This window comes from Suncus etruscus, chromosome 10, assembly GCF_024139225.1.
Source record: "Suncus etruscus isolate mSunEtr1 chromosome 10, mSunEtr1.pri.cur, whole genome shotgun sequence".
Taxonomy (NCBI): domain Eukaryota; kingdom Metazoa; phylum Chordata; class Mammalia; order Eulipotyphla; family Soricidae; genus Suncus; species Suncus etruscus.
The window spans coordinates 108,612,501-108,627,386 of record NC_064857.1 but is presented as its reverse complement, the minus strand read 5'-3'; the positions used below and the strand labels follow the sequence as shown (position 1 = coordinate 108,627,386).

At 40.5% G+C, this 14,886-nt stretch overlaps 1 protein-coding gene across 4 annotated transcripts in view; it reads right to left on the bottom strand.

Annotated features, from left to right (window-relative positions):
* Positions 1-313: 313 nt before the first annotated feature.
* Positions 314-14,886, bottom strand: part of AMPH (amphiphysin) — a 280,138-nt gene continuing 265,565 nt past the window's right edge. For all 4 annotated transcript variants that reach the window (XM_049781869.1, XM_049781870.1, XM_049781871.1 and 1 more), the window contains 4 exons: positions 9,660-9,869; positions 6,675-6,896; positions 4,608-4,709; positions 314-1,508 (listed from right to left, as the gene is read on the bottom strand). In XM_049781869.1, the coding sequence (XP_049637826.1) occupies positions 1,401-1,508; positions 4,608-4,709; positions 6,675-6,896; positions 9,660-9,869 (642 nt within the window). In that variant the 3' untranslated portion in view covers positions 314-1,400. The remainder of the gene's footprint in view (positions 1,509-4,607; positions 4,710-6,674; positions 6,897-9,659; positions 9,870-14,886) is intronic.

Below are 14,886 nucleotides of genomic sequence, written 5' to 3'. Positions count from 1 at the left end.
ATGTCAAAAATGATCTTGGTGTGAGAAAATGTACTTTTTTCAGTGAAATGCAGACAGAGCGGCCACAGTCAAGTTGGAGAGGGCTCCATTTGCAGCTGTTATTTGTGCTGTAATGATTGCTGGGCTGCAGGGACCATAAGTGACCAGCCATGACTGGGATGAAGGGATTGAGGGTGGGATGCGAGCCGGGCAGCATGTCCCAGAGGCACAAGCCTATCTCTGCACAAATAACAACTCAGACTTCGACTTTTCCAGCCATACAATTGAAGCAATCGTTCCAAAACAGAGGAGTCATGAGAAGAAGGAACTGGAGTGGGGGACTGCTGGAGATCACCAAAGGTTTATTTGGATGACACAGCACTGAAAACATTATCATTACAGATGATTTGTGGATACAGCACATGGCAGCTATTTATTTAAGGACAATCTGTTAAGATGAGTTGCATAAATAGAAAGAGGTCGGAAATGTAGAGGAACTTTTTAAAACCGTGTTCTTCGGGGGTAGAGTTACGTGCCACATTCTCAGGCCTATCTCTGAAAGGCAGGAGTTAAGACTTAGCAGCTTGTTCCATGTTGCCTACAGTGGTGGAACTTCTAGATAACGGGCCCTGCTTCCTCCACAAAAGGGCAGGGTGGCTCTGACATGCTATGTGCCACTGCATCTTGAAAAATGCACATGGCAAACAGATACTGTCGACTGTTTTGGCAACTGGTTTTGTCCTGAGACAAAACTGCCACTGTAATGCCAGACAGAACAAGTGCGATGCACACAGCAATGACACTATCATGGAAAGAGCACTACCATGGAAAGGAAAGAAAGCATTCTGTGTATGTAGTTTTGGTACATACACATACAGCTAGGAGTGATATGACTGTCCGTAGAGAGAGAGTAGAGAGAGGGACGTGTTTGGAAGAACATTGAAAACTTTTGCAGCAAATTTACTTTTCAACACAGTGAACCTGAAGGGGAGAGAGAGCAAGAGAACATGTGCTCACATCTGCGCTGGGGAGTAAAATCATCTCACACTACAGGGTAACTCATCACATCTTCTGCAGGGCAGCTTCTCAATACCAGACACTTGGTGCAAAGGAATTAAGGTTCTGGTTTGGAGAAAGCTACCTTAGAACTGGTGGGAGGGCATCGAGTACACGAGGCTCCACATCTTGGACAAAGCACAAACAAACCTTGTATCGGTCACGTGAGAGTCAATGAGGACTTCCCTTCATTGACTTTGTGTCTTAAAATTTTTTTGCACACATGCTCCATTGATATATTGTTCACCCTCTGTCATGGCAGCACCCTGCAAATCACTAAGAGTGTAAGAGCAAAAGTGAACTCGTCAGGTTTCCCGAAGGTTGAAAAACCCAGTGATCAGGCTGTTGCCACAATTCTCCAGGAATTAGTCCAAGCGCCGGGTGAAGTTTTCTGGAAAGAGGCCTTTGTACGTTGGCAGGTCTCGGTACTGAAGCCAATCTGACTCCTTCACTCCCACCAGCCAGCCTGCATCCTGCAAAACAGAGACAGGTTCTCAGCAAGAGAACAGACTACTGGAGAAATCTGCATTGCCAAACTGGAAAGGAATCGAACCAACTCCATGGTTCTGTGGCAAATGTCACTTTGCATGTGTGCTGAGACCAATGAGAAACGTGTCGTTAAAAAAAGCTAGTTTGAGGCCAGAGCCTGGAAGGCGATTGCTCTGCATGCAGCCAATATGGCTTCAATCCCTGGTACCACATGCGATGCACCAACACCCACCAGGAATGATTCCATAGTGCAGAGCCAGTTGCAAGCCCTGAGCACCACCGGATGTAGCCAAAAAACAAACCAGAAAAAACACAAAACAACAACAATAAAAGATTAATTTAGAAAGAAATATATATTTTAATTAATTAAGTTATTTTTCAACGTAAGTTAAAATCAACATTACAATTTCATTACCATTGCCAGAACAATAATATAGCAGGTAAGGGACCTGCTCAGCATTCATCCCACAAGCACCTCATATAGTCCTTAGTGTGCACCAGGAGTAAGCCTAGAAAAGAGTGAGGTGAGGGGCCCTCAAACTAACAAGCAACTGATAATTTCATATAAAAATAATTACTGGGTTCTAGATTATGACATGAGTTATTAATTATTAATGATGGGGAAATAAAGAAAATCATGGCCAGTGATGTGTGAAAAAGTCATACACAGGAACAGCCCCTGTCTTGGGGATAAGAAGAGGCTTGAGAAACCATGAATGAGAAAACATCTGTAAGTGGAATATTCTAGGTTACATTGTGCCATTGAAATAAACCACCAGATATAGGGCTTATCTAATACTCAGCAATGTGTCACCTGCTATTACCATTGTGTTTGTTCTTGCTATCATAATATCTCACCTCCTTTCAAGTTTATATGAACCAGAAAGCAGCTTGAAGTCAGCCATAATTGCATATGAAGACATTTATGTGTTTTAATAAAAGGTTTATCTTAGATACTATAATTTGTTTAGGACATATAAAGAAGTGCCTATATAAAAGTGCCATCCTAAAAATGAAAACCTTGGTGACAGGAATGTTAAACCACTCATCTGATATGGCCATAAAGATGATGATATGGGAATGAAGAAACAGAAGCTGCTGCTTGCTACAAAGATAAGCAGGTCTGGCTTGGGAAGTGAAAACTGAGTGAAAAGTACAAAACATACCGACTAGAGGAAGCAAAATTAGTAGGAAATGGCCATCTTTTTTATGTTAAACTATCCAGGGAAGAGATACCAGTGATGATGAGCAATAGCCAGATGTAATCAGAACCAATCCTCAATAAAGCTCAAGTACATCAGATAAAATGAGGTCTCAAAAATTAAATAAGGAAACTGAACACATTTCCTTTTGATATAATCTGAGACTATAAATTTGACACCATTAGATAGACAAAAAAATACTAGCATTTAGACAGTCTTATTTTCAAAGGCAGGGGAAAAACCCGAGGGAAATATGAATCAATAAACCTCGGTATTCTCACTGATGAGAAAATGTATTTTCTTTAAAATTATGATGCTCATTATTTGAAGGACAAAGTTATACTTAAAATAAAAGAAGACAAAAAATATTTTATAAATCTCTAGTAAAATGATAAGTTCCCCTTTCAAAGTGTCTTATTTGACTGTATTTTCAGTGAAGGAAAATCTAATAGAACCAAGTAAAATTATATGTTTAAAAATTATTCATATAAAGAGAAAATTAAATGACTAGCACAAAACTCACAATGAAGGTATTCAGAATATTAATTAAAGAGTAATTTAATGAATATTATTTAATATCAATCTTAACTGGGAAAATTGAGAAGACTAAAATTTAACTCCTTAAGATACATGGCAATTTTGGTAATGGCAAAGTATGCTTCTGCACATGACATTTTTGTTTAATATGCATAGACATGAACAACTCTCAAATAGAGACATGACTATTATAAAACATTTTACACAACTTAAGTTTATGTGATAACATTCTAATGAATAATGAGTTTGGACATAGTGATAATGTTTTGAGGGCAACGAGAGAGACTGCCAGCAGAAAATAATTAGAGAATATTTTGACCCTGAAAGTAGGATGTGCTCTGGAAAAGATATCTCCCATCATTTGTCAGAGGGAATATCATCTAGCAAAGGTCAGCTGCAGGGCAGCTATGCTGTTACATAGTAATCTTCTAAAAGTGGAGTGAAGAGGGAGGAAATCCCCAGTAATCCAGAGAACTATCCTCAAAACTCAGAGTCCCTTCCCAGGCTATGACTGAAGAAGCATCATGACAGTTTGTGGGAAAAAGTTGCAGTAGGAAACCATTAGTACCTGAGATTCAGGCCCTGCCATGACGGAAAGAAGGGGTGAGAGCTTGAATCCTATTAACCTATGAGAAATTATTGAAATACCAAACAGGTCATAGCTCTGACCTGGTTTTTTGTCTGTTTGTTTGGGGCCACACCAGTGACACTCGGGGATTACTCCTGATTCTGCATTCAGAAATCAGAAATCGCTCCTGGCTTGGGGGACCATATGGGACACTGTGGGATTGAACTGAGGTCTGTCCTAGGTCAGCCACGTGCAAGGCAACCGCCCTACTGCTGCGCTACTGCTCCGGCCCCCTTAACTGCAAGATACTTTTTAATTTACTCTGTAACTTAATTGCTCTAACATTATTAATTATATTCTTAGTTTAAGTAGTGATAAAGGTAACAGGTAACAGTGACCTGAAATAAGTGCCCTGCATCCTGGCAGAGAATGGGGTATCAGACAGACACCCTCATCTCTGTTCAGAGCCCCCCCCCCATAGTGTGTCAGAAAACAGAAATACTGGGGCCGGGCGGTGGCGCTAAAGGTAAGGTGCCTGCCTTGCCTGCGCTATCCTTGGACGGACCGCGGTTCGATCCCCCGGTGTCCCATATGGTCCCCCAAGCCAGGAGCAACTTCTGAGCGCATAGCCAGGAGTAACCCCTGAGCGTTACCGGGTGTGGCCCAAAAACCAAAAAAAAAAAAAAAAAAAAAAAAGAAAACAGAAATACTTCTGGACAACACCTATTGACCTGACCTGACCTTTGGGCCTCAGCATCTCCAAGCCAAACATTTACCTGGTCAGCCTCTGAATCTGAGGGAACCACCAACACCACATCACCCCGCTGTAGGTTTAGTTCATCAGAATTTGCCGCCTCGAAATCATGCAGTGTTTCCACCTGCAAGAGATCACAGGATCATCAGAACATTTCAGATGGGAGCTTGAAAGGAAAAACATTCCAGATTATCGGCTGAAATTCCTATAAGCATCTCCAAGCTGGGGGTTGGGGGAATCAGAGGTGCAGATCACACTTAAAGTTTAGAAGAAGGCTCCCAGGAGAGAGGACAGCTTTTTCTCTGTTCACATAAAAACATCTGATTTCCACACAATCCTTCAGATGCCACTGCTCATTACTCTATTTTAATTCTTATTTCTTGTTAGACATTTGCAGTTTTTGTTTGTCAATCATGGATACTTTAAACCTGAATTAAAAAGGCCTACTGAAAAGTTCCTCTTTTCTATGACCCAAGTTTCTGACAAAGATTCACAATTGGTAAAATTGTCATTTTCAGACATTGTCTTGAATGTGCCCTATCTGGGTTCAAACCTTGGCATACCATATGGTTCCCTGAGCACTGTCAGGAGTGATTTCTGAGCCAGGAGTAGCCCCTAAGCATCAGAGGTGTGCCCCCCAAAAAAGAATCTTTTGCAGATTATAAAAATTGCTATTAAATTTTATGTATTGCATTAGGAAAAAATAGACTCCTTATGATAGCCTTTAAGCCATGCCAATCTGTTTGGTGTCTTTCCATTTTTGTCTCCAATAAAATGCATCTCAACTGTAACTGGCTAACTATAAGGTGTGTACATAAAATACAGTACATATGTATATATTACACTGCATGCTTTTGCTATGCTGTTGTGTAACACTGGTTACACAACCATTTTAATGTAATGGTTGGAAAAATTAAATTCCAGTCAGTCTCTTAATAAGTTTGAAGACTATAATACAATTGTCTATGTTTATTATTTTGTGCATTACTTCTCTAGAACCTATTACCTTTTGTTCCATGTTTGTTTTCTTAAAAATAAGCTGTCTTGTCCCTTGACCCATATTTTCTTTTTACAGAAAGGTTTCTTAGAAATATGATTATAGAGAAATAAAAGTAAATGTAAAAAATAACACTAGAATGATACAACTGAAGTCCAGGAAGAGGGTCAATTGATAGCCCTTCACTTAGGCTGCCATTAGATGGGGACCAGAGATAGGCCAGCAACTCGGGTATGCCTGCCTCTCTCCAGGACTTCTAGAATCCCATTTTAGATAGATATGGATAGACACAGGCACTCACTAACCATATGGACACTTCTATCAGCATGAATTATTAATCCATTATATATTGCTCCCCATTTGTAGTTCAAGGTAGATGACTATTAATTTGGGGGACAGAAAGAGAAATGCAATAGTTGTTGGCAGTTCCATTCTCAATTTAACAGTTAAAAGGAAAAGGTGACTTTTGTGATACAAAATCAAATGAGAGAACTTAACATTTCCAACCAGATTGTAGGAGGGAGGATCAAAACATCTGGCTGAGGCTGTTTTTGGGTCTTCTTCAAAGGTTTGGAAATTTTATTTGATTAATTACGGGTCCTTAGCTTTACATGAGCTCTCTGGGCAAAGCCATCATTAATTTATGCAAGTTTAAAAATTCCTTCTTAGGTCATTAGGTCATGCCCCATCTGTGTCACTTGCTATATGAGGCATCAGCACTGCCTGAATCATCTGTGCTGTTTGCCTGCCTGAAGTGCACTTGAAACTAGCACAAGGATTGGTTTTCAAGTCCTGGGCTAAGCCTGGACTGGAGAACCACAGAGGTATGGATGAAAGTGTTCACAGCATTAGGGGAAAAGAATCCAATCTGGGTAATTTTATGAAAAGATAGATTAGAGTCCTATCTCATAATGCCTGGAGAAAGGGGAAAGTAGTCCAGACAAAGTCTACATTTGCAAAAAGGTCAAAAAGAAAATAGGCATGGGAAATCCAAAAATTTCTAGCCAAAGGACCTCATGAAGTACAATGAAGTTCAAGTGACCAACAAAAACAAACAAACAATAACAAAACAAAATAGAAAAACGCATAGACCTTATAGAGGAAGCCGGGCGGAAGATCCTGAGAGGCCTCACTCAAAGCTGGAGCACTGGGAGCTGGCTCGGAGTCCTTCCCCACTTTCTGCTCTGAGGAGTCGCTGGGGAGAGTTGGTTCAGGTGCTGCCTCCTTGGCCTCTGCTCCTGAGGTCGTGTCATGATCTCCCTCTCCTTCGTTATTAGAGGCAGGCTCTATGACCACAGAAGGTATGACCTTCTCCTGTGGGTACAACAAAGGTGGTGACATGCAAGTCTGAGAAGCAAGAATTCTGCCCTTCTCAATGGCCCTCACTCCAGTCTTCCTTCAGCTGAATGTCAGCTATTCCCCAAACCCAGTTCAGTCTTTCATGCCTGGGGGTCTCCCACCATGTGAGGCTTTCCCTGACAGTGCCTTCTGAGCCAGAAGCCATGTAAGAGGGCCCTTTGTCAATCAGACAGTTTTGGAGGAATGAGAGATCCATAGACACTAAGAGGGTAAATCATATATGAGGGACATGATTCTAAGATGGAATGCCTGTCTTGAATACAGGGGGGGGGTGTGAATGGGGGATATTGGTAATGGGAATGTTGCACAGGTGAAGGGGGGTGTTCTTTATAAGACTGAAACACAACTACAATCATGTCTGTAATTAAGGTGATTAAATAAAAATATAAAAACTAAAAGGGTTCCTGGAGCATTCCTAGCAAGGCTTCTTTCAGGCACTGACCCATTCTTGTCCTACTGAGCACAAAAATTTGCTTGCAAATGACATTTAACTTGGATCCTTTTTACCGAGAATAGCAGGGGATGCCGCTACCAGAAGCCCTGGATAACACTTGCCTCAATTGGTTATGCTTAAAGTGCACTAGCATTAAAGATGTTATAACTGCCAGCAACCACTCCAAGTTGTTTGCTGCCTGGGGTTAAAGCAGAAGAAAGGAACCCAGACTGACCTTCTACTGTTTAGTAAAGATTAGCAAAAGTAATGTTTTGCTAGCATCCTGGGAGTCTGGGGATATGTTTGCTTTGTAGATCAAGTTCTGTACTCCTTCAGGTACTAAATGACATACAAAAGTATGTCTATTCTCCAATTTGAAGAAAATGATACTCTCTTTCAATACGTACAACAATGAAGACCAAAAGAGCTCTGGGCAATGTGAACAGGAAATCTAATGAAGAAAGCAATATACTTTTGACTGTTCTCCAAACATTACTGGTATCAGCTTTTTTACAATTCAATCATAAGCCTTAAGGAAACTCTGAGATACTTTTGGAAATGTATTAGGTGTCAAATAATCATGAACAGGGAAAGTCTAATGTTATCGAGCCTACCTTAGCTTCCTAATTATGCCTAGACATTTCATAAAGGGCTGAGTTATTAAATGTGGGGGTGTGTAAAACACTTGACAATGGCAAAGAATTTCTGAAAGCACAATGACCAAAATTAATCCAAAATCAACTCTGAAGCAAATCTAAGGTGTTCTGGCTGCATTTGTCCATGTGGCATTTTTTAAGTGAAAACAGATCAAGAGTGGAGAAGGAGTTTAGAAGCCCTGCCTAGGGTCCAGCACAGTAGCCCGCAACCTTTTTTTTCAACTGAGCCAAATCTCGCCAAAACCACGATAGAAATTTATTTTGAGAGCCACGTTTTTTTTTTTTTTGGTTTTTGTTTTTTGGTTTTTTTGTTTGTTTGTTTGTTTTTGTTTTTGGGTCATATCCGGCAATGCCCAGGGGTTATTCCTGGCTCTACACTCAGAAATTGCCCCAGGCAGGCTCGGGGATCATATGAGATGCCAGAATTCGAACCAGTGACCTTCCGAATGCAAGGCAAACGCCTTACCGCTGTGCTATCTCTCCGGCCCCTTTTGTTTTTGGTTTTTGGGTCACACCTGGCAGCGCTCAGGGGTTGCTCCTGGCTCTATGCTCAGAAATCGCTCCTGGCAGGCTCATTTGGGGGACCATATGGGATGCCGGGATTCGAACCACCGACCTTCTTCATGAGAGGCAAACGCCTTACCTCCATGCTCTCTCTCCCTCCCCCCTCCCAGAGCCACATTTTAAAAACCGAAAATACATAGGATGGTAGACAAGAAAGTCACGCCCGCGATACCTCATGACCCAACCGGAGCTGCGTGGAGCCGGCCTCCGGGCTGCACGAGGGCGGGCACTGGCAGAGGCCAGCAGCAGAGTCCTGACTCCTGCAAAGGCCGCCGGAACACAGAAGAGCCAAGGTGGCGCTGGAGGTAAGGTGTCTGCCTTGCAAGCGCTAGCCAAGGAAGGACCGCTGTTCGATCCCCCGGCGTCCCATAGGGTCCCCCAAAGCCAGGGGCGACTTCTGAGCGCTTAGCCAGGAGTGACCCCTGAGCATCAAACGGGTGTGGCCCGAAAAATAAAACAAAGTGTAAAGAGCCACATGTGGCTCGTGAGCCGCAGGTTGCCAACCACTGGTCTAGCAGAATCAAACTATTCCCAAGAGCTGCTCAGGGTTTGTCCCTGCCTTATGAGGACTTGTTTCATATAAATACTTTGCTGAAGGAGCCATGTGCAGGTATGAACCCAAACTTCAGTTTTCTATTCAATTTACCACTACCCACAAAAATCACCACAAAATAGTGTTGGTCATAATGACTGAATTATTGATATTGGTTCTCATCTTGTGGCCCAAGTCTTTGATTTCTGTTTTCTCACTTCATCCACAGAAGAGCCCTCTATTCTCTCCTGCTCCATCACCTGGTTCTTGGCCTGTGCTTCATTCCTGCTTTCTAACACTTGAGTTTCTCTCTTCTTTCCCTCCTGTGCCTGTCAGCCCCAGTCTGCCACAATGCTGGTCCTAGCGGACTGTTCTGATGCCAAGTGAAATCTAGGGACACTGTTTTTGAGAAACTGCTTTGGGTGGAGCACAGTGGTATGCTTCCATGTCTTCAATATCACCCTCCCCCCATACCCAACAATGCTCTGACTAGCATGATCTCTGCAGAACCAACAGTTCCCCATGACATTCACCTGAGGTGTGGCTGGTTCTGTTTCTTCTGGCTGAGGCTGGTCACTCTCTCCTGTCTCAGTGGCATCTGTATCCATCTTGGCCTCTTCTAAACTTGCCCCTTCCTCGGTGGGAACAGCTGCCTTTGCTGGTTCTGCTTCATCCATTGAGGCTCCCTCTGCACTGGCAGCCACGGTTCCAGCAGTCACATCGGCCTCAGTTGCAGGTGGGGCCTATGGGCCAGAAACCAAATGGATCTTCCCTGAACCCGTGTACCATAGAGCTCACCTTTGACTTACACTTTGCCCTACCACTTCTCATCTATCAGCCAAGCTGCACCAGAATGGAAACATACTTCGCAATGGGTGGAAGGCATGGATTCAAGTGTAGCAGAGAGTACATACATACTACCTGTTGGTGTCAACTCTGTCCTCTTTTGATAATGCTTCCTTCTCCAGCTTTATATGGGGCTAAGGTGTCACCAATAGAATTAAGTGAAAGAATAACACACAGAACATTCCTGAACCCCTTGAAATTTTAAGGTATGCAAACAACTTTTCTAATTTCTATTGCATGAAAGAAAATGACAGCAAGACCCCAGAGGACAAGAAGTCCCCAAATAAAAAGCTAGGCCATTTTCTCTACCTGATCATGAAAGAAAATTATATGAAGCCATCCTCAGCACGCCAAGTCAGAATTTAGCAAAACTGCATTTCATTATCAATGTTAAAAATCCTTATGGGAAAGGTCTCAAGAATAAAGGTTTTCACATTTATGGAATAAAATTAGGGTGTTTTCCCATGAAACCTCTTGAGAATAAAATTTTGTGAACAAATATGCTTTATAATAAGAATCTGGCATCTTTACTAAAACTCAAATAGAAAATAAATGAACATTTTGTTTCTAAAGTGTAAGTATAGTTATAAAAGAAATTTAAAAGGTACTTAAAAGCAACAACAAGCAAATAAAGGAAATTTAATAAGAAATTTAGGTATTGAATAATTTTGTTATGGAGTACATGTCTTTAATAAGTTTCAAACATCAACTTGGTAGATCTGATTTGAATGGTTCATATAAGAAAGGCTGAGGAAGAAAAAAGTAGATTATTAGATTGCTCTTATATAAATAACCCAGGACACATATTTCAAAAATTGAGCTTACTATCTGATGTGATTAGCATTGGTCATTCATTTTTCTTTATTGAATAAGTTCCAGCCAGTTTGTCCAATTAAGTTAGGAAAGTCTGAATACTGCAGCTATTAACTATCAAACCCACAGTTCTGCAGGGAGTACCGCAGAGCAGGGTCAGAGATGATAAGGGAGAAAATAAGTCACACATGCCAGCTAACAGACTGAGTGAGAGAGCCATTTTTAAAAACACTTTTCTCCTAACTCCAACTTCTTTTTACTTACAAACACTACCCGTGCCTAGAATCCTTTTTATGCAATGTCTGACTTTGGTGGTGAAACTTATATTGATAGTTTACTTATATCTGGCCTATTCTAGAAATGTGTTTGCTTTTATGACAATCTGATTATACCACAAGCACCATGGCATATTTTAATTTTTATTCATTAAAGCATGTGAGTTCAATATCATGCTCTTTCTACATACTATATCTTAAGTACATTATAAATTTTGATAAATAACTAAAATATTTTTCCAAAATTTCATAACTACTAAAGTAGGATAACCAGTATGTGGGTTTATAGTTTCGGTGAGTGACTGGAAATTATCATTTGGAGAGAAGTCCAGGAAATGGCTCAATGACAAAAGAGGCTGTAGACAACTATGAAAACATGAGCTCACTCCCGGGGACTGCCCACGTGTGTACATACAGTGCCTAACACACTGCTCTGGAGCTCTGGGTTCTGACACATCTGGGGTGTAGCAATGGAAGCACAGGTGTGCATATGCTCGACTGGACAAGAAAATGTGTAGCCAAGAAGTGTGTGAGCACTGAAATCAGATTGTGCCAATATTGCATGACGCCATATCATCACTAAGGGAATAAAGGGCAATGAGGTATAAACAGGTAAAAACTCAATATTCAGAGAACCACCTCACTTGCAAATCAATGAGTCTGTCTTATCAAGAGAAACAAAAATCAAAAGAGAATTAAGAGAATTATAAAAACTATTGAGGAATGCTTGGTGTTACTGTTGGAAAAAATCAACAGTATCCTAAGGACGGAAACATATAGTTTCTACATATTACAAACTATATGTGAAGACAACATGCATGCAAAGTCTATGGGCCTAGTGCAAAAAAGCCAGTAACACTGTCATGTCTTTGTTATTTATACTTCTCATCTGTCATTATGGACAAGCAGACCAGCATAGACAGAACATGCATGCCTACATACAGAGATCAAGAAGTAGCCATTATTATATTGGACAGGCTACTCCCCAGGCATATGTGTTCCAAGCACAAATCGTCCTGCAACTAAAGCGATGTATCACTACGAGTACATAGTAGGAGGGAGAAGGTTGAGAGTAATCCAGGTCAGTTTTTACATATCAAAAGAAATTTACTAGAAAGAGGAAGATGGGGAACACCTTTGTTTTGGGATAGTAGCGGGTGGGTCTTCTTACATCATGTTACCATCATACCTTAGCTTAATTATAAACTGTCCATCAAAGCTGGGACTGATAGCTGACTGCAATGACGCTGCCTACCAGCAGATGGAAGCCAAGGGCTCTGTCTGTCCGTGCACTGAAAATTGCAGATACTACAGACGACACGATACCCCAGAAGTTCAGCACCTCAACACTTGCCAGAGTTACATTCTTCTAAATGGTAAGACCAAGTGGAAAATCGGCGATGAGAACAATGGAAAATAAAAATTACCTAAATCCGAAGGGAACTGGCACTCCAAGTCTCGATCTGAACAACCTACTTGCTGAAGGAACAAGGAACACTCCTCCATTCATTGATTCAAGTAATAACAAAGGCACATTTCTTTAGGAAAAACCAATACCCTTATTTTACAGTGGTTAAGAGCATACCTATAAGCAATTCCAGATATGACTAAACTGAAGTCATAGGCAGTGCTGGTTCCTTTGTGCCTATCTATCTGAGGTTCTGCATACTTACGGACTCCAAACTAAGAGATTTTAAAAAGAATGCCATTCATTTTATGTTTTGAGAATAAAATTCTCTCTCTACACAGAAGTAACCATATAGTGGTCAGGTTTTTTATTTAGAAATATACTGGAGTCAGGATGTTTTCATCACTTTGAGAGATTATGCATTCTTCCTAAACACTTTTTTTCATTGCTGCTTGAAAATATACATTTCTAACTTAACAGTGGAAAGGAGGAGAACATTCTAGAAGCAAAGAGTGGATAGATAACTGTATTCTCCATACCTATCTGCCTATTGCTGTGATGATCAATGTGGCCTTTGCGACTCAAATCTGCTCCACATTTCCCATCAAATATTCCCAGTATGAATGGGGGCAATGGAATCACACTAAAAACGTTTTCAGGGATATAATTATTCCTCTTTTTATCACTAAATATATGCATCATGGTTTGTTAGCTATTTGTAGATTTAGGAAAGAAAACATGTCTTAGACTCTTTACTACTATGAACTCCTGTGGAAAAGCACAGTGACAAATGACAAGCATTTGCTTTGTTGTATTTCTTAGATGTTGCCCAGGAAATCCAAAGGGTTGAAGTAATTGAAGATATATTTAACTTTATTAAACATTCTTGACTCTAAATCTGAAAAGATACACTATTATCTTACCTTGTACCAAAAATATATGATGATGTGGCCAAATATATGTATGTTGAGAAACATCCAATGAAAAGAGACTAACAAAATATATTCTCCCTGTAATTGCTGCTTTCTTTTATCTGTAAAGTTCATGAGGCATAAGCACCCCAAACATGGTCACATTAATCATAAAGAAGTCACCATGGAACCACTTGAGGGCAAGCCCAGAGGCTTGGCTCACTTGCCCAGGATATGCACATCTCATGGCTTTTTTAATCTTATGTCCTTACGGTCTCTGAGGGAAAGCAAGCATAGCCATGGCATTCATGAGAACACTTCTAGGCACCTCATTTTGTGAGCAAATGTTTCTTGCAGCGGAAGGAAATGAATGCAACAAGATGAGAGAACAGTCATCATATCCTGCAGAGACCAGCCCACTTCTTAAGAGGCTTTTCCTTTTATGCCTTCTGGCATTATGGCATATAATTTTGGGTAGGGTTCCAGGTCTAAATCAGTTCCTTGCAGAACCCACTTGACCTGGTTCAATACTTCCCTCCACTGTTGCAGCCCCGTAGTCCTGTCCCCCAAAAGACAAGAAAACCCAGTAACACAAACTAGCCAATCACTCTGAGAGATGTGACTATTTGGGAACAGGACAACACTGAAAGGGGAATTTGTAATCTCTGGATTTGTTATAATTTGTTTTCTTTTATTTATTCATGGTTTGTTTTCCTGGTAATACTAACTCCAAACAATTCCTGAAACGTAATAACTATATAGCTGGTCTCAACCAATAGTGAGTGACCCACAAAAGAAATTCCATACATAGTCTTAACTGAGAAATGGTATAATTATGGTTAAGATAGATATATGGTTAAAATACAATCAATCCTAATGTTTAAAAGTGATGAAAGAAACATGGTAATATTTTGATGCTTTATCTCTTTAACAAATGAACAGTTTTAATACTGAAAACAAGTTCTAGTCTAAATTTTAAATGTTACATTTGAGCATTTTGAAAGATTTTTGGTTTGAAAACCTTATTGCAGCAACAATTTAAGATTGTAAATCTTAAGTACTTAAGTACTGTCTCCTTTTAAACATGTTAAGGGTTCACATCCAGCAGTACTCAGGCTTACTTTTGATTCTGTGCTCAGGAATCACACCTATAGGGCTTGGAAACACAAAAGGGTATTAGGGGTCACACCCAGGTGGAGTGCATACAAGGCAAGTGCTCTCCCAGCTGTACTGTTGCCTTCACTTTACCACATCTTCATGAAGACTCTTTTGTAGTTCTGTCTTACTATTTTATAATGATAAAAAGTCACAGAGGAAAATAAATGAGAAGAAATCGTTCAGTAAAAATCCAATTCCTCAAGACCTAGTTGCTTCATTTGCTTTATCACACAATGGAAATGGAAATTTTTCAGGTGTTCAATTATATGAAAGTCCTTAGAGAATTGAAAATCATATTTTTGCTAGTTCGAGGTAGAGTCACTAAAATGTGCTTTTCTGCTTTTACATT